General features: G+C 39.1%; 1 protein-coding gene across 2 annotated transcripts in view; it reads left to right on the top strand.

The window, feature by feature from the left end:
* The window catches only part of Sema2a (Semaphorin 2a), a 224,207-nt gene that overhangs the window by 179,837 nt on the left and 23,619 nt on the right, over positions 1-20,751 (top strand). For both annotated transcript variants that reach the window (XM_015985155.2, XM_963247.5), the window contains 2 exons: positions 2,532-2,583; positions 12,630-12,692. In XM_015985155.2, coding sequence (XP_015840641.1) covers positions 2,532-2,583; positions 12,630-12,692 — 115 coding nt within the window. The remainder of the gene's footprint in view (positions 1-2,531; positions 2,584-12,629; positions 12,693-20,751) is intronic.

The raw sequence follows: 20,751 nt of genomic DNA, 5'->3' as shown, positions 1-20,751 counted from the left end.
AAAGTCTGAAAAATATTGATGTTCCAGCGTGACATAAATGACGTGTTCTGGCCAAATATAGCTACCGGTCAAATACAAAACTCCTAATAAAAGACATTTTCTCGTGCTATTTTTATTATAGAAATACATGAATGGGTTTTACCACTTGTATAAAATATTCACAAATTAGATAGTTCAAATGGAACGTCACAAGGATCTAAAAGAGGAATTATGAGATGAATTATGAATGAAATATTGACTTAAAATTTAATTCAAAAAATTATGTGGGTGGTTTCCCTTCATTATTCATTGTCTATTTCCAGCATTTCTTAAAATAGATTAGCAGATCGCTGGCTGTTATCCCCTGATTAAATAGTGATGATGACTGTTGACCGTCAATGAACGTTTTCCCTACAGATGCGTCAATTCCAATCAATGAATTTACGTCCGAGTTGAATTTTACATTAGCGACGTCATTCCGATCCAAGAATAAATCGTGTTAAACCTCTCTGCTTTGTGATCGCCGTCAGAATGGCGTCTAGTACTCGAGTACGAATTAGTGTCGTGCTTTCGGGACGTGCGGTTACTTCTCCACTGACATTACACATCACTATAATGGAATAATCTTTGGTAGCTTAGCGCGAAATACCACGTAGGTTGATGCTGTCATTATGGAGACATGTATAGAGGAGACGATTTCCAAGTCTTGCTTGCATACCATCACCCAACTTACATATACGTACCGTTCGGCAACTCGCTACAAAGGAGATGCTAATCTAGTTATATCTGCAGACCGTGAAGCGCATGCTAATGGAACGAGTATTGGAAACCACGAATTATATTAACACGCAAAGTGCCGTATCATTAAGGCAATGGCCTTAATTGTAATTATCTCAAAGTGCAAATGAACGCATACTTCACCTTTGCCTCCGCTGATTTCAGCACGCCGATTAAAAACCCGGTCAAAAATTATTTGGAATATTTCAGCCGTCTAATTGTTTTGGGGGGCGGCATTGTACTTTTGAATATTAAGACGCCGGGACTCGATTGAGAAAAAAGCAATTAAAAATAATTGCCGCCAGTAAATAATAAGTACAATAGATTTCAAAGACACGCATTTCTTCACAATTAATAATAGCTTCATTTGCGAGGAGTCGATGCGTTAAGACAAAAGGTCGCAGTGCAAATTGTAATTTTGTTGCGAATTCAATCGTCACAATGGAATCGGAAAAGTACAGCTTCGCAATTATCTGTCGGAGAGTTATTTCGGAGCCGCTGTTTGAATTTTGCGTGACACTACTGACAAGGAGTCCGCCTCGGGACGTCGAATTATTTCTGTTTTTGAAGATAATGCCATGGACAAGTCGAAATACAATTTCACAGTAATATCATTACAATTGGCTTTTGTTGGCTTGTCTTAATGGCAGACGTGATTGACATAAAACTGCTACTTTTAGTCCTCGTCTGGCGTATCACGGCACGTCTGTCGCCCTCTGACAGTGATATCTTGTCACGACTCGTTCCCATCATAACGCAGTAAAGGTTGTGTACATTATTAAACTGTTTATGTCAGCCTATTCAAACACCGCGTCACAATAACACTCAAACACCAGATTTCCGACAATTCGGCTAATTACAAATGCTGCCACAAAGTTGCGCCCGAACTTGAATTTATACTTTCAAATGTGCATATCTTATGCAACACAGCTGGGGGAAAGCGCCAGACGTGCTCGAACAGCGAGAAACACGATATCCTTTCAGCTGCTGATGCTCCTCAAGACAAGGAAAAACGCACGCCGCTCCGTGAAAAACAACAGAGATGATACTAGATAAATATAGATATGTAAGTTGTGGCGTATTTTCGCAAAACCTTTATGATACTCTCGAGTTAACGGTTAATACTCTTCGTTTTATGGTAAGTGTATTGTAATGTTTCCACAAGATGCGGAAGATAGTTGCGTATCTCACACCACTGGGAATTATTTCATTTACATAATATAAAACGGAACGGAGAATTTTATAATTCGCCTCTGCCGTCGTCAATGGCGGGGAAAATCGAATAGACACCTTGGGAATTGTCCAACACACTAAATAATCAATTAATTAAGAGTTCCACCCTCATTAGAAACCAGAACGCTCGATACTGTGTACTTGACCCGGCGCATCCACCAAAATTGGCGAAACCCATTTCGCGAAAAATCAACTTTTCGCAGCTGCTGCACTCCTTGCAATCATTATAAAACTGTCTAACAGTGTGTTCATGTATTGAAATCCGTCTAACTCATTCGCAAAACGTTGATATTGTGTTCGATTCGTTCTGCAGCCACTCGAATAAAAATCCGGATATTAACAGCTCGAACATGGCAATACATGTGACTGACATTCCGTCGAAATGCATTATTCGAACTTTTTAAAATTCAATCATTGCCAAACAAAAGACCATTGATTTTTTATTTCGACCGACCAAAAATTGTGATCTCGTTAGGACATTTCCACGTCAACCAACTGGGAATGGCGATTATTTTCGATTTTCAATGTGATTTTTTTTGCAGGGATCGTGTCTACCGACTGAACCTCAGCAACATCAACCAATCCAGCTGCGAGGTAAGTTTTTGCGTGGCTAATTTTGCGTTTAGTGCGTGGTTTTATGGCCCCATTTGTCTTGTGTTACTTGCACTACCCGCCGCTGATATCCCCAGTTCAGATTATTACACTTTTCGCCCTGCGTGCAGGTCATATCCTCCATCATAATGCATGATGAACATGCCAGTTTACTACCTTAGTCCTTACCCTCTCCTGATTGGGACTTACGATGCTGTGTCACCGAACTAGGGGTGAAATTTTGCGTTTTTGGCGATTTTTCAGGTGCGTCTAGACAGCTATAACCGCCCTTGTTGTGGAGTAATTGGATTGCGAATAATTCAAAAGATACTTTCTTGAAACCCGGGGGATTCGGTGTTATTACAACGTTAATCAACTATTTTAATTATTTAGCAGGCATTATCAGTATTATTAAACTAGATAAATAACTTGTGGAAGCAATTTTGTGGATTGCGGCCGGAAATAGTACGTTTACGGCATTGTCGACGCCGCTATATTGCTTTCGGATAATTGCATCAACAACAATTATTATGCAAACGAAATCCAGGTTTTGACCACTCTTTTTTTCCAAGTGGATATGTTTTTTGCATACGAAGAAGTTTTCTCTCCAATTAGCATTCGAGCCGTTGTAATTATCTCGTTTCCGTTGGCAGTGCCGCCAACCGCCGAAATTAAAAATTAACTCGGGCAAACAGCGCAGCGTTGATAAAACGGCGTAGCGAAAATATCCGTCATAAAGAATGGCGATATTGAAGTCGGTGGCTTTTATTTTTACCGGCCATTAATTAAAACCAGGCTAACGTTGCAGCGATCATAGGTGGCGGCGACAACGGCCGTTACGATATAAAAGTGAGATTTATGGACGAGTCATTTAAACGGCAGGTTCAGATTAGAGCCGCCGGACCGCTGCAGATGACGGTTCAATTGCTCGTTCTCGTTAAGAATTTTATTAAACAATGCCCGGCTGTAAATTATTGTGGAATACATTGGGGGAGGGGAGAGAATGCGCCGTTAATACGCTCTCGAGTGATTTTTTGAGAGCTTCCTTTTTCGTGATCGTAAATTATTCGCGTGCCGAAACTGAATGATTTGTATAAGGCGGTACCGCCCTGATTATGATGGAATCAAAACGAGATTGGATGGTTAACTAACCCAAGATCGTAAATTTATTAGCGAGCTTCCGGACGAGCCTGAAAAATACGGGGCGCGCCTCAAGTGCCTACACGGGGACCGGTCCTGCTCCCCGATCGATCAAAAACTACCACGGAATTTTTACTTTAAAAATTTTATTTCATATTTTATCCACTTTGTAGCCATTCCATTTTAACGGACAGAACAATTTGCACATATTTTTAGATTTTATTTTCAGTTTTTACGAACAATATCAGTAGAAATCAATTTTTCTTTATAAATTGTTTGCAACCTACAACTAAAGCCACAAAATTTGAAATGCGAGCAGAAAAAAGAATACAAATTGATGACGGACGGGACACAAAAAGACCTCACATTTTTATCGTTGAACATTCGTGTTAAAATTCTGTTAATTTAAAAGGCACTAATTCCAGCAAATATTTTTAAGTAAAAGCTGGAAGCTGTCGAAACTTGAAACTACAAAACACATGACGGACGGGACAAAAAATAAAAATAACAACATTAAAATTAGATAATGGAAATTAAAAATTCTTGGTTTTGTTTAGCAAGGTCGGAAATAAGAAGAACATTTGATCTTTGCGATAACGGACGGGACAGCAAAAGTTATAAAGAAATTAGAAAAAAATACTCTGAATCTGTTGAAACATTTGAAACCACAAAATCGAAGAATAAGGCAATGTGCAACAACTTATGATTAATTTACTTTTGTTAACACATGACGGACGGGACAAAAAAAACTTGTGTGTGAAAATTGCTCTAAAAAATTTATTCAGACAGGTTTTAATTATTAAAGACTTTAACAATATTAAAATTAGACAGTGGAATTTACAAATAATTTACAACGTAAGAAATAAGAACAACATTTTATGTTTGCTATAACGGACGGGACAGCAAAAGTTATAAACATAGACAAGTAATATTACTAATCAGTTTACATACTGATTTCCACTTTCTAAATTCGATTATTCTCTCCCTAAAACTGTTTTGTCGCGAAATAAATTCACTTTAAACCGAATCGTGTATTTTGAAAGTAACTTAACATTACTAAAACGATTTTGATCTACAAGGGGAAAGCAAAAAGACGTTGTTGAATCCTATTTCGTTTGATTACATTTAATTTCTGTTCTGGCTTTTAATTATTGTTTATTAGATGATTCTCCTTAGACTTAGAATAGGACATAAATTTTATTGCCTATTGTTATCAGTTCGCTGCGGAATCAAGTCCGTTCTAATTTCTATGTTTTATTGAGGAGTTGGAAAAAGTTGAAAAAGTCGATCAGAATGTGGTCGTAACCCGCATCATGAGGCATTAATTTTTAAGATTCCCCTGCCGTAAAGTGCGATTTTATATTCGCTTTTTCTTGGCCTGCGGAGAGATTTGCGCCCATTCCCCCCGAATAATCCATAAACTCTCATTTAAAATGTATACCATCGGATCAATCATGTCCGACCTTGGCGAACTCCCCGCTAGGGGCATTTTTCTATTTTCCAATGATAAGTTTCGAACGCATTTTCATTCCTCTCGAGACACACGACCCCAACCTTTAACTCTAAATCCGATACCAGTTAAAATAGTTTTCATGTAAGCATTTTTTGATATCGGAAGAGGGTGTTATCCCCTTTTTCGGCTCGTCGCCAAATAAAAGCGTATTTACCCGTGCAATACACGTGTTTATCGCGTATCAGATAAATCCGGGCGCCGATTACGGAGAAAGGGCCGAAAAAACTTAACCAATTCCCACATCTAGTTATTAATTCTCGATCCTGCGTCACGTCGATCCCACATCACATCAGACGATCCTCAGGGAAGCTGGAGCCAATCTAAAACGCATTCGGCCAAGATTGGAACTATTGTTTTTTGATGGACGGCTAAAGCCGATCTGCGGATTATTCTGATGCAAAGTGCACTTATAAAACAATTAATCTCTCGGACTGCCGTGCGTGAATATACTGCTCTATAATTACAGTATCGTTGGACTAGTCACGAGCAAATAAAACAAACTGAAATAGTGCCCACTTAATAAATATCCCGCCACCGTCATTAGCCCACAATTAAAAATAGGCCCGTGACTACTCTAATTGAGTATCGGCTTTGTGCCGAACCTGGTGAATTATCGTCGGCGAGTGTTAAATGCGCGGTCTATGAGCATACATCCATTGTCATCTTATCATGGTACAAATGCGTCCGACCACAGCGGCCTTATCGAAACCACGGACCCATTCACACAAATCGGCCGAATGTAATCAACTGCACATGACAAATGTAGCGCATTAAACAGACCCATTCACGAGAACTTGGCCCGAGTTATGGGTTATTGTGTGTTTTTTCTAATTGTGCATCGTTTGATTATCTGCCGACCTGGAAGTGCTGATAATCGATTAAAGGATTGCTCGGAAATAAATAAATATGTAATCGCAGATTGGCACAATATTGAGGCCATATTTCTTGCCGACTGCACAATAGAAAAGGAATTCCAATTATAAGTTGAAATGCGCGCAGACCTTTATAGATTACGGTTATCATAGATGCAGTGGGTTTGGCCCAAAGTTCACCACTTATTCCATTTATTAATTAACCAAGTTTCAAACTGCTGATCTGATGAATCGCACCAAGGCTAAGAACGCCAGAGCGGAATTCGCGAACGAATCACTCATTTGGGAATCCGTCAAATAAGCCCACACGAAAAAAGCCCAACGGTCAAAAAGCCCACTGAAAATTAACTCACAGGGAGAAAATAATCTCTGCTGTCGTGTATTAATTTGATAACTAAACAAAGTTTGGTGAAACAATTTTTTTGTTAAATAACAATTTGGTAAATAAATCGGAATAAACTGAAAGTAAGTAATGAGATTTTGTGTTCCTCCGAACCGCCGTCCCCTGCTTTTTAATGTTAAATAGTTCTACTTTTTCGAAAAAATTTGATTATCTAAATATCTCGGAAACTATACTACACATCTACCAAAAGTTCAGAAGAACTTTTACATTTTTCTTTTGAAACTCTTATCACTCGCCACGTCCGAGTCGCACCCCAATCTATTAAATAAAATTTGTGATTTCGTCCAAAAAATTTTCGCGAAATATAACTCATTTTTATTAAGAGAAGTAAAATGTGAACTAGTGTCTGTTTAATTAATTAAACCATCGTCAGCAATAAAAGAAAAAAGTTAAAAATTTTAAATTTAAGTGTATTTTAAAATTTGAAATTAGCTTAAAAGAGAAAAAGATATTAGACTAAGGGTAATGCTACCCTGGTGTTGATTTTGTGTAGTTTGTAAATTGACAGGAAATGTTATCTTTAGGTAGAAGATGTTAAAAAAAGTTTACAAAGATATAGAAACTAGAGGGGAAACGTAACTTCCATTTACACCGACACAGCACAACTTATACTGAGTTTCTCTGTGGGTTTTTTGTATGTGTGCTTTCTTGGTAAATGGGTATTTTTCTGTGGGCTTTTTTCTTTATGAGCTTTATTTTTTTTCATGGGGGCGTTAATGTTTGTGGGCTTATTTTTGGTTAGGATGAAAATGTCGTTATGGGTGGAACACTGTGTATATATGCATTTGTGAGTCGGTTGAGCGAAGAATACCTGCAATTTCAATTCCAGTTTTGATTATTGTTGACATAGACGTATTCCGGTATTACGTTTTCTATTTGTACACTGTTTCTTTGAAGTCGGTTAGCTTGTAATATGAATCGTGTTTGCTTATATCTAAGACATTCGGGTGAAATTAAAATTGGGCGGCACACGTTGCAAAGGAATACGATATTGCAGTCGGAGCGATCTTAGTAAAATTTTAATTACCGAGAAGAGCACTGATAAAACTTGTCTAATTTCCGCCGTCGCTAATAAATAAATGTCATTAAATCGCGTAAAAACCTCGTCGGGAGACAATACTTCATTCGGAGCGAGTCTCGAAATCGGAGCGCTTCCGTGTTTAGCTAAGGACAAAGGATGATCCGTCGCGACTTTTTCCGAATGAAAATTGTTGCGGTGCGATAAGTGTGAAATCGAATTCAGCAGGAGATTTGAGCCGAAAAAGAAATAATAATTTTGAATGGGAGCAGATAATGGTGTAATTTGTGCGAAGATTTCCGCACAAAAAGGCTCCAACAACACGACTGAAAACCAATGTTGATGAGTAAGCGAGCAGAGACGGGTCGAGAAAATCGGATAGATAAAGTGTCAATATTTGCTGAAAACAAGATCCGATGGAAGCAGGATGCTTAAAAGCTTCGTAGCGAAGGTGAAAATACAGGATTACAGCGTTTTAAACGAAATTCTGCCCAAAATACAAGGTGAACGAATGATTTTACGCTTAAAAAGCTTTCAGCGTCGTGCGAATGTTATTAAACACACTTTCCGCAAAATTAAGAGGTATTTGCAATTTTCGCTTTAATCATTTACAGCGATGGGCTTTCGAGTGGATAACAAAAGATTTGCAAGTTTATAAATTTCATAATTATTTCGCCCGACACGATACTTTGGCGCAGCTTTTCGATCTGTCGAAAATCGATGCACAAAAGATATTAGCAGTAATGAATGTCTATGATCCTCCCCTCGGAGCCGGAGGCGTCCTCGTCGGGGCGTCTCTATAAATGTCCCTTCAGCAAATACAAGTAAAACGTAGGAGTGCCTCCGTAATCACTCAATGCCCAAACATTGACATTAGGTCTCTCTCCACAAAGAATAAGGGGTGTTTCTCGATATTCAATTTAATAACTCGACTCTGAAATCTCGAGCGTAAACAGAGGGTCGCTCGAGCGACTCCACTGTAATTAACCGAAAACACAAAAATCGCAAATCCGCAAGTGTTCTCCGAATTAGCCCTCCATTGACAAAGTCGTTCGTTCAGAAACGCTCGCCGTTTAAATAAATTCGTCGAGGGCATAATTGAATGCGTTTTCGACGTATTAAGCGGAAATTTATGTTGCGGATACGAAGCCACGGGTCAGGGCACCGTTAACTTGCTCGATTCTGGATAAAATCACACGAGATTGGCCAATAAAAGCGCAGCAAACAATGACCGCATAAGCTCCTGCTGCTTGCTTGCGTGCCAGCAGGAGGAAGCGACGCCAGCGCCTCTGGCGGCGTGATTGATGGCTCCTGACACGTGTTAACTGCCTCATCCTTGTACTCCTTATTGGCCCATTTCTCAAAACTGCGCTTTTGTCAACCCGCATAAAATCGCCACGATCGCCCTAACTCTTAAATTTTTAAGTTACCATTTTTTTCATGAGTGTGAGCTTGATGAGCTTTTTCTGGAAATGAGGCAAAAAGCGCGGTTTGGTTTCAATTTGCCTCTTCGGCCGTTCGGTTTGTTTTGGAAATCAGTTTCGAAGTCGCACACGTACCGAATTCGGAATCAGTTCAGCGTTAGAATTCCCTTACTTCGTTCTAATCATTGAGGTGGAGACGTGCCTTGCAACGTTTGACTCCTCTCCTCTTATCTGCGAAAGCAAAAATCGTGCTTTTATTTTCCGATTGGAAATTTGCATCGAATGGAGTAATCCGGGTCGTTAGCGCGTTCATTTTTTGCACTTTTAATATCGATAAATTGTGATTATGACGGTGAGATTGGACAAAAATATTTGCAATTTCAACAAGCGATAACGTTTTGAAAATCGCTTTTGTGTTCCGTGTTTATTGTGATGGGGGTAATAATAAAGGTGGAATTTTACAATGTCAATAACATTTCGCAAAAAATTCAGGGAATAATTACCTCGTGCCGATTTCCGGGGATCTAATAAAACCGGTCGTTCATTTTTCAACGCCTGTAAAGTATCCCATATTGAAAATAATGAAAGTCTTTTGTAACATAATAACAATAAGAGACTCGTGCACCCCATTTCAAATATTTAAGAGTTGAACCGAGCGTTGCCCAGAGCAGTAATAACTAAGCATTCATATTATAAGCTTAATATTGGATTCCTTTTCGAGATACCTTACACGGCCTTAATGAAAGTAGAGACACCGGGGATTCGGAAAGCGTTATTGCGCCGCCAGCGGAACTTCCGTTACTAACAAATGTGCAAAATGAAATTTTTAAAAACCGGAGTGAGGACTTTTCTTATAATTTTACGAGAACGGTTAATTGGAGCCCATTTAACTTTATCGAGGCTTCTCGTGTAAAAATTAGCGAAACGCTGCGTTTCTTGGCCGGTTAATATAGCATTTGCTTAACACTAAGTACAAAAGTTCTCCGGTAATTGTAAAACTTGCGCGAAATTTGTGTGTAGCAAGGGTCATTACAGCAATGTTTCGCACTTTTGGGGTGAAAGTTTGCGCCGGTTACTAAATAATGCACGGCGGCGCGTGATGTATATCAACCGTAATGGAAAAGAATTTCCTTCCCTCTGGAAAATCAAACCGAAAAACAAATTACTCGTGCGCGACCCTCCTCCCGTCGACAAAGACACGTACTTAGACTTGTAAAAAATGGTACGATTTGTTAAGGTAAACGTTTTATTGCTAATCATTTACGACGAGTCAGACGGCTTTACATACAGGCATTTGTCACTGTTATGTGCGCCCCTTCTGCTGCTACAACTTGCAAACAAACGCGTTCCTTTTTGCGCTAGCAAATTTTTAGAAATATTTATAGTGCAGTCTGGAACGAGAATTTGCAGATAAATTCAAACGCCGAGCAACCAAAAATGAAACTTTGATACGAGGAAATTGCGACGAGAACAAAATGCGGTTTTGCATGCGCGAGATCAAAGTTTAATTCGCAAGTTTCAAGAGTTTTTAAAGATCCAAGTTTTTAAGCGAAATTTGGCTGAAATAAAAACTCATTTGGTATTTATTTTAACTCGTATCGAGTGTTGAATTAATTGGGGTAAGGAAGCTCCTCTCGGGCGCTTCGTAGTCGTAAAAATTTGTTTACTTCGGTGCAGATAGTTGTGTAAAATAAATTCATCATTCCGTAAATGAAATTTTCTTTTACGGCAAATTGGCAAAGTTTAATAAAGTAGATCGGCGTTATTTAAGTAGTACATTTAGTCTTCGTGCGATAGGTGCAATTCTGTTGCAACTCATAAAGTGAAAAGACGTAAAACTTATCTCAAAATTTGTTAAACTTGTAAAACACGAGTGTGGAAATAAATTTCCGTCGCCCGGTTCAATTGAATAAAAATAGCGCTGTTTGCGTTGGAGTTCTTAGCTCGTTTAATTCGAATTGTTTCGAGTGATTATATGTCGTGAGTCGAGCGCTGTTTTATATGCACAGCCTCGATCCCGTCGAGCCAATTGCTATTGTGATATTCCGAATATAGCACCTTTCATTGTTCGAATTAAATTTTAATTGGCTATAAATTTCAGCTAATTGTACCTGGAAATATTGTAATAACACATAAACAGAGAAAATGGAACTCGAAAATTTATAGTGCAATAACTCGCCAGTTTCGAATCAAAACCGCCGCGAAATTTCGCAAAAAACCTCCAAGAGCATCGTCAAATAACAAATTAGTGCGATTCCGGGCGAACGAATAAATTCTCCAAGGTTGGGCCCGGATTGTTATTGGCGCAATTCTAGTCCGGAGCAATCGGCAATTGCAGCCGAATGACAGCAAACGTACGTAAATTCAACGTGTCTCAAACTAATTAAAGTAGTTAATTCCGGTTCCGGAACAAACGACGCCCGTTATTCGTCTCCTCCTGGTCCGCAGAGGCTCGGCGAGACGGTCCTGGGGGAGCGAACGTCGGGTGCGCCAAAAAACGAGGATTTTAAACGAGCGCTGACACTTTACGCTAAACCACGAATATGAAGACGGACAGCTAAGAGCTACAAGCGGACAAAAACATTTTTCCGCGAAATTAGTTATTGCCTGTTCACCTTGTTTGCGAATCTAAGCAAAGTTTGTTTTAAAGTTTGCCTAAACAGCTTTCGAGGGGAACAATGTCACTTGAAATCGTAAGCTGGGGTTGGCAGGCATTAGGGTTAGTGCTTTTGTGGGGAGGGAGCGACGATTTATAACATTTATGAATAGATAGTTCCAGTTTATGAACTAGCGAATGCATATTTAATACTTTAATTATGTTTGTGTCATCGCATCTATAGGAATCGCATTTATGAACAGATAAACTTTACTACCTCACTTTCTCGGGAAAAACTCTAGTTAAAAATACAGAACGCTTTCGCGTCTTGTATATTTTTATCGGTCGTAAAGAAAGGGTTAAGACGAGTTTGAAATTTGTCCAAGACGGTCCCACGCCTCCGGGAATTTTTTTAACAGCCGCACCGTTCGCTTTAATTAAAAATCTCTCCCCACCGGGATAAATAAGGGATGTTCTAGTACCCACTTCAACTCGAAATATTTGTTCTCCGTTTATTTGTATACAGGGTGGATCGTTTGCCGAGTATTCAATCAAGTGGTCAAGCCGGGATCCTCTTTTGTGTGTATTATAGCTTCTGGTTAGTAAATTAATTCGGGAATTATTTACTACCGGTCACAGTCATATGGAAATTTTGATGCCTCCGGCTTTTTCATTGTTTATCCCCTAATTAACGCCGCAAATCGGACAAATCGCTATAGGGAATTGCAGTGTGAAGTCGCCGGTTAACACAGCATTTTTCGCTTTTACCGGGCCCTTGATACCCGATTTAAATCGTTTTAATGCACCAACAAATATCGCAAGCAGGACAAAGTTCAGGCATCGATAATTCCCCAGAAATGGGTCACATATTACGCGAGTTTTTGGCCCGACATTAATCATATCTGACATCGTATCGATTTCTTATAACCAAATTACACACATTACTATCACGTTTGGGAATCCCGCAAGTTTTAGCTTGATTATTACCCGAAAAACGCAAAATCAACCAAAAATCAACGCGTTGATTTTTGGTTGTTTCGTGTGGTAATTATTACGTTTGATGTAACGTTTTTTTTCTTTCAGCGAGATGCCCTGAATCTGGAGCCGACGAACGTGGCGAGCTGCGTTTCCAAAGGCAAATCAGAGGTACGTGTATTTAAGTGTTGTTATTTTATGTAAAACACGGCGTAGGTACACGAGCGTCTGCGCTGCATGCAAAACTATTTACACGTCGTGTTCGGAACGGCAACAAATTCCCCACTTTTATGCGTCACGTTCCGTCTAAGAAATTGCATTTTAAATTATGACGCAACCTGGAAGATACTCCTGACATATCCACACGTCTCGCCGTCCCAGATTTAACAGATCTGAATTTCAGAAATGTTTATCTCTTATTTTCATGAATATGTAATCGGATCGCCGGAATTTCCGGTCATCCCGCTGTAAAATTCTTTATTAAGCTGGCGACGTGATGGAAAGCCATCAATGTCAATGAGATCGGTGACAGAGACGGCATAAATGCGCGACACATTCACTTTCAAGGGGCGACGCCGTTGACGAGGGACTATTTACCCCTCTTCCTGCTGCTGCTGCTGCTGCAGCAGCAACGGGACCGCTTATCAGGTATCTCTCGCTCTCTGTGTATATTCACTTACTCGTTGCCGGTTCATCGCGGAAACTACATTCAAAAGCGAAATGAAATACGGGCTGTCGGTTTACATTTTTGCCGATAACTGCGCCCCATTAACAATTTTTGCGGCCGTATCAAACGACGTTATTTCCGGAGCTTCGGACAACTCTCTAATTTCTCGCCTAATCGCGAAACAAACAAACTGGGAACACGACGCGAAAATTAACAGACTATCGCCTCAACACAGCAAATCAAAAAAATATAGAGGATGATTCTTTTGTCATAGTTTTTGAATTTTGACGATTAAAAAATGATTTTAAAACAGTTTTTTCAAATGGGATGACCCTATTTTTTCAATGACAATCAAATGAACATCAATTTTTATGCAGACTTTTATTAACATCTTCTATATCTATCTCTTACAGTTTTTGGAATAATCGCAAAAAACACAATTTTGGCTCATTATTTTTAATTTAATCAAGTAAACTTTTGAAAAATAAATAAAATGGTGCCATTAATTAAAAGAAATGTCCTATTTGTTTACCATTTTCATTCAAAAAGTTAAAAATTCGATGGCAGACTGACTGAGTTACTTTACATAATTCACTAAGTTATAATTAAATATTATTATTTTACTGCTTATTCGATAATAAACCAGCTAAAAACTAAATAAAATATTGAAATTTGACAATTGTTGACCATTTTACAAGGTCTACTTGACTAACCATGAAAATTACGAAGTAAAATCCGTTTTTTGTAATTTTTTTCAAAAACTGCAAGAGATGAGTGTAGGACGTATTGACAAAAGTCACCATAAATATCGATATACGTCGACTGCCGTTAAGAAAATAGCGTTTTTTCGTTTGAAATAACTGAGTCATAGCAGTTTTTTGATTACCATTTTGAAAAAATCATACTAACCATGAATTTTGACAGTTGGCAATTTTGAAAATTTTGGAAAACTTTTCAAACCTTCGGTTATCGAATGCAAAAAAAAATTATTTAGTTATCGCAAAGGGTTCAAGGGCTGTTGTGATAACTTAGATAAACCCTTGCAAATGAAAGTGTTAAAAAATTGACATGTCAAAACTATGACAGATAAGTACCAACAACTTGAGTAAATTTTACTCAGCTTAAGAAGGCGAGTTCAAATATACAATAAAAATGTTTGGTTACACTATTTGAATCGTAAAAAAAAATTAATGCTCTAGCTATATTAGAAGTTAAAAAGTTTCTAATGTAGAGGCGAGTTTTTGCGGATGGCGTGCATTTTTTCGGAACTGTGTCGTGAATAAGTGTTTCAATAAGCGCTGTTATTGAATTTTGTCGAAATTTAGTGAGAGCTTTTGGCTTGTGAAGCGGCTCTTTTTGTGTATGCGATGATGGATGTGCACTCCGTCCGCTGATTGAACAAAGAGTTTTAGTAAAAAAGTGCCAATATCTGTAAAATTGCGGCGTGAAATGATAGAGTCAGAGTCGCGTCGAGTCCGTCGTTTCGTCGAAATTAAGTCGGCGAAGTTATGTTTAAGACGCGTGAAAAGTGCAATCCATCATTTATTTCTTCATCACCGGTGCGTGAGTTTGTAAGCGTCAAAAGCTCGTTCTGATTGACGAATGACATGTCTTTCAACATCGAGCATGATCTGGAAGCGAACGTATGAATAAAAACACGGGACGTCGTTTAATTCAATAGAACTTGTCACGATAACATTGACAAATGCGGTTTTGAATGGCCGCCGTATGCTTTTCCGTAATTATCGAGTTCGGAGAAACGCAATGTGATATTTAAGTCTCTCGCCTCCGCTTTTTTCCACCACGAGGAGGGTTTAATGCCCACAAATAACACGAGGAATTTATTCCGGCATTGGCAAGGTGTACTTAAGCAAATCAGCCGCGTATTAGGAGTAGTGTTTCGGAGGAAATCGTTACGGGAGGATAATGATTTAGCCGAGTTTTGGTCAAATGCCCTTTTTGACGGATCGCTCGACAACGAACTAAAACGAAGTAATGGCCGGTTTGCGTGCCCAGGTGGGAGTTATATTGGTTTTGTTGCGAAATTTGCCATGTTTACGGATTCAATATCGTGGGCTCAAGTCAATAGGAATCGGATTTCTTATTAATTACGCGGCCCGTGAATGCAAATGGTTAAAAAATTCAAATTTGCTTGTTTGGGTACGAGTTGGCGATGACACACGGGACCCAAGTTTCAATTAGTCTTTTAATAGCGTTTACTTGTTCCTGCGTATTTGAGTTTCGCTTTCGTTCGCTAATAAGATAACTTATTTTAAGAATCCCTTTATTAAAGCGCAAGAGTAGCTCTCGCGTCGTCGTCGAGCTCTTGTTTTTGTCGTTACAATTAAGAAGATGGAATCCGTGAATATCTCTTTATATTTAATTATGCCTTTGGAAATTAATTTAACCAGTTTGCCCGTCCAAATCTTTAATAATAAATTAATGTATCTGTAGCAGAAGAAGACTTAATTAAATAAATTTGCATTTCAATTCGGTTCGAAAATATTATTATTTGCTAATTGAAGTCTCAATCAGGCGGGTCGAATGACGGTGCCGACATGAAATTGAAATTAATTTTGAGCCGGTTCTTCTGACCTTATTTGTAATTCAAATGTTGCCCCCGGAGGATGCGATAGAACAATGCATTTCTAGCGATGAGCAACCATGTGTTTTAGACCGGATCCCGATGAAATGGGAACATTTGCAGGAAAGAGAACCGGCGGACATGTGAAAGGGAGGAAACGGGATAAAATAGTGGCGCACATGAACCAAATAGCGCCCAAATCCGACTGAATTGATCCGTTCAACGGACCTTATTAACGACAGAATCCCAATTATAATCCCAGCGGAACACCTTTTTATTGCGACACTTCGTGGCAGTTTCAATTATTATTTCCGACGAAATGCATCGCTTTGCAACACCGACGACTCTGTTTGTCCCCTGAAACTTGTAGCAATTTGCTATTCGCTTAGATTGCAGTTTAAATTGCAGCTAATGGATTGCAGCGCAATGTGCATGTGTTACGAAGAGCTAAGCTTAAAACGTGTCATGCAAATTTATCCCATAATAAGGCTGTGTTCGCACAAGCCGCTCCACCTGAATCCACTAATTTCGAAAACTATCACTGGTTTTTGTGCTTTGGACACTTTCAAAAAATGATGTCGTGCTCAAAGGACATAAATATTGAAGCAGTCTCGTCGTCTAGACGTAAAAATATTCATTACCCCGCCTAATTTAAATGTAAAATCTGTTTGATTCCAAATAATCTTGCATTAGCATTTATCAGCATGCCACGTATTTAACTTTTCCAATTTCCGGGCCGTCTCCTAATGAAAAACATTGTTGCTCCGTATCGTAGGTCGTGATTTGATTCGAGTAGTCACCGATCGGTCTTTATTCGTTTGAACAGTTTTCCGGGCCGTAGAGTAATCCATGAGCCTTCCCTTTCAGCTGCGTCACATTATATTTATTTCAGGCCCTCGTTACAGTGATACCGGGTGACAAAAGGCCCACCAATTTCATTGGAAATTTCTTAATCTTGCCGGGGATCCCCGAGGATTCATAAAGCGAGTGAAATTATTCGTCACCGGTCGTTTGCCCTGATATCGAACCTCAGGTTCTTCAATAACGCGTGTAATTGATAGCAAGACCGGGCCACTAATTCGACTCAAATTAGCCTAATTTAGGACGCAAACGGAAAAAACTAATGGAATTGCGGAGTATGAGCCGGAATGAATATTTTCTAATTTGGGGAATGGCACATGCGGCGGCTTTTAAAAAATGCAAATATAAAGTTAATTGTTTTATATGAGAAGCTCGCAGGGAAGCGAGCCACGTCCGTGCCATTTGGGGATGTAACGGTTAGTTATTGAAATGTTAGGGCCTGTTTTGGGTTTATCGGTGCAAAGAGATCGTTTGTAAAAAATCTTAACTCGATTTGGCCGAATGAAATATTCATCCGTGCCCCACCGTCATTTTGAATATTAAAGCGATCGACGTTTGGGGGCGAAAGTGTCTTCGCAAGACCGGCCGATTAATTTAGCGAAATGAAAGAGCCGAAATAAATAATGATTAAGATGAAAGCGTCAGCCATTAATGTTAAACCACGGTGCAAAAGCAAACTGATTCAAGAGGGCCGTTTTTCCAATTACGGCCATTTACTGTATGGTACTTTAGCTAATTGTAAAAGCGAGTGTGTAGTCGTTGAATATTGCATTTTAATTACGCGTGATAAACGATTGCGCGATTTCGGCTGCACTGCATCATATTTCCGGACGAAATTTCTGCTGCCAACATTAAGGACGCAAATTTCTGCATGCTAATCAAGCACAGAGTGTAAATTAGCTCGGCGTTCTTCAGAGTGCTAGTGTGCAGATTACGCCACCAGCGAATTGACATTTAATTGCCGCGATTTAAAAGCGTTTAGGTTTTTGCCGCTAATTAGTGGCCTCGTTCCGAAATGGCCCTCTTATCGACCACAGGACGTGCCAGGCCTACAGGGCGGCCCCAGAAACAGACTTAAATTAACCTCAGAACCAAAACTACTTTTGTATCCCTATGAATTTAAATAAACAGCAAAAAACAACCATTATGTGTTTTAGACTATATTGACCCGGCGCATCCACCATTTTTAATGCCTTTTTTTAATACTTGTGAGATTGTTTGATCGCGGAAAGATAATTTCTCTTCCTTTAATATTGTATAATTTTATGTAAAAAATTTGGCAAAGGACAATACAAACTCTTGTGAAAAAATAACAAAGAAACGCTTTTCTTATAAAAGAAAAATTAGGCGTAATAAATTACCCGATTTTTTGTGGTCCTGGCGTTTATAAAGTGCTATTTTTTCTAAGAGTAGCAAATTTCAAACAGCTTTTTTAAGCATTATTTGAGAACAGCTCAAATAAGAAATTTGTTCCTTCATTTAGAAATAAATAGTTGAAAAGTTTTATTTTTTATTAAACGTTCTTGTGGCACTTCTCATCTTTCATCTGCTTACATTTATCCATCTGAATGAACTCTCGTCTCCTATCCGTGCAATTTCAAGGCATTTTTAACCGCTTGACGCAATGAGCGAGCTCTTGAAAAATCTCAACTGATCCCGCTTGCTAATTAACAATAAGTTGTTTATTCGTTGGTTGCTTGTCTGATCGATCATTGCAAATTTGTCGTTTTTCGTTTGTGTCTGTAAATTACTTACATTTCAAAGAGCTTTTTGCTGTTGACATAACAGACCTTTTGAATGTTTCAACTGATGGCCTTTGTAATCGCCAGCCCATATAGTTGTCAAACTCAATTCCGAGTCGGAATGGCGCATGAAAATAGTGCAGGAGTTTTAAGTTTTTAAAGCCGTGGACAAAAAGCAAACGCTTATCATCGAGGGCGATCACGTAGTGCATTTAAACTACACACTTTCGGTGTTACTGCCGACAAACAACTATTTGCTGGGCTGCAATATTGACCCTTGCGGATGGTTTTCGTAGAGAGCGGAGCCATTCTGCAAACGTTTGCCTTTGGAGTTCCTTCAAAACAACTGAAACTGCACTTCGGAGCTGCTCTGGCTACTCCATGTCGGAAATAACCTGATTAATTTTTATGCGATTAGGGCCGATTGTGGCATAATTCGTGCCTTGTAGGTCCATTAAACTTTTGGCATCTAATTTAATCTCGCACGAACGTGAATCCTGAACATGAAAAGTTATCCAGTTATCCACTTGTTCTATAAATTTGAGCTTGTAACGTGACAGTTTTACATAGAGCCTACTTTATATTCTATATAACTTCATAAAACCGCATAGTTCATACATGTATGCGAATTTCCACTATATTATTAAATAGCTCCTAATTCACATGGAAGCGTTGCGTCTCGTTCCATTCGGATAAATGCTATTATGTTCAAACGTGATGACTGATAACGAAGCGACCGGCTTGATTAAAATTTTTTGCCAGGGCTTGTATGCAACGAATGCACTTTCTACCGCTCCTCTATCAGCTTTTTACCAACTTTAATAAATGTTTACCTACACGGAACATCCAAATGCAAATGATTTTGTACATTAACGCCTCCTGCTGACTCCATTTTCAAACCCATCTTCGCTCGATTCTTACTTATACAATACATTACTTCTCGTAAAATCACAGAATAGCGATAACTCATGAGATGTCTGTAAGTAAGTAGCCATAGAGTCTGCCTTCAGGCTTTACGACCAATTTATTGGCCTGTTTCGTACTGTCTGACTTTTTCAAATCAAGGCTTTATCGAAATACACCATCCCACCACCAAATCAAACGTTAAAAATAATTAATAAGTCTGGGAAATTTGCTGGCCCGGCGCATCCACCATTTTTCGTTTTGACCAAATTTAGTCTTCTCTATGGTTCAGTTATAATCAAACAATTGTTACTTTAAAAGCTATTAAAAACTTTGTAATATTTGATGTAAAAAAGCTACGTTTGAATATAAATACAAATTCTAACCCGGCGCATCCACCATTTTTAGACTGTATACTTTTTTTATTTTTTGAATTGAGAAACACGATTTATGATCTTTTGCCCTTAAAATAAAATCATTTGTAATAATAACGTGCTTAATGTGGGCCTGTGGTGTCCCGGTGAAAAATGGGTAACTGCTAGTGGAATGAATAGAGAATAGACATAAATATCGTACGCTCGGAGTCGCTTTTATCGGTCCTTTGATTTAAGTTGTATTTTAAGAGAGGCATAAACTCGTGTTGGAGTCGGTCTTTCTTTTCAGTGGAACTGTGGTCGGTTTATAAAAGAGCGGTAAATTCGGTCGCAAAGCGCCTTATACGATTCGAATCATATGTTGTTGAGGGCCTAAGATGTCCGGTTAGCGGTTTCCCGACGGTCCGAAGCAAATAACACGCCAATTTCTGGAGCAATCGAGCGATCAGGGCTTTTTGCGCCGTCGGGAACTCAACTTTTTCCAACTATATAAGAAGTTGTTCCCATGGGGAATCGATAGCCAAGCTGTATTTCCGCGGTCGGAGGTTAAGAGCCATTGTGATTCGACACCGAGAAACGCTACAAACTTCCTTCTTTTCCCAAACTGGGCGTTATTCAATTTTGATCTTCCGACTTACGAGCGATCGCGCGAATATCCGGACATTCGTTTTTGTGGGCGAGTTCTTAAGGAGAAAAATGGAAAACAAAAATCCCAATCATTAGGATTAGGCGCGGCGCAAATAAAAGCAAAGAACGCATCCCTCATACGCGATTACATTAATACGTACGTAAGCACCGGTGAAAGGAAGAATTGCACGAGATTCCCCCGAGCGAAAGATTAATTTTAAGAGCTTGTATTTTTTGCGTTCGAGCTGGGGTTTTAACACTGCAACTCGAGAGCGGCTCGTAAATCCTGCTCTGTTTGTTCACTGGTCATTTCGCGATTTATATATTTACCCTGCGCGAGATTTATATTCCTTTTCCATTTGGGATGGTTAATGGAGCAGGTAAAAGCGCCGAAACTACACCATCACCGCCAAATTCCAGCTTAATTAAGCGCTCGATGCAACAATGGACACATTCACACGCTGACTTTCCG

This window comes from Tribolium castaneum, chromosome 4, assembly GCF_031307605.1.
Source record: "Tribolium castaneum strain GA2 chromosome 4, icTriCast1.1, whole genome shotgun sequence".
Lineage (NCBI taxonomy): Eukaryota > Metazoa > Arthropoda > Insecta > Coleoptera > Tenebrionidae > Tribolium > Tribolium castaneum.
Note: the sequence above shows the minus strand (reverse complement) of the source record. Positions and strands in the feature narration are given on the sequence as shown.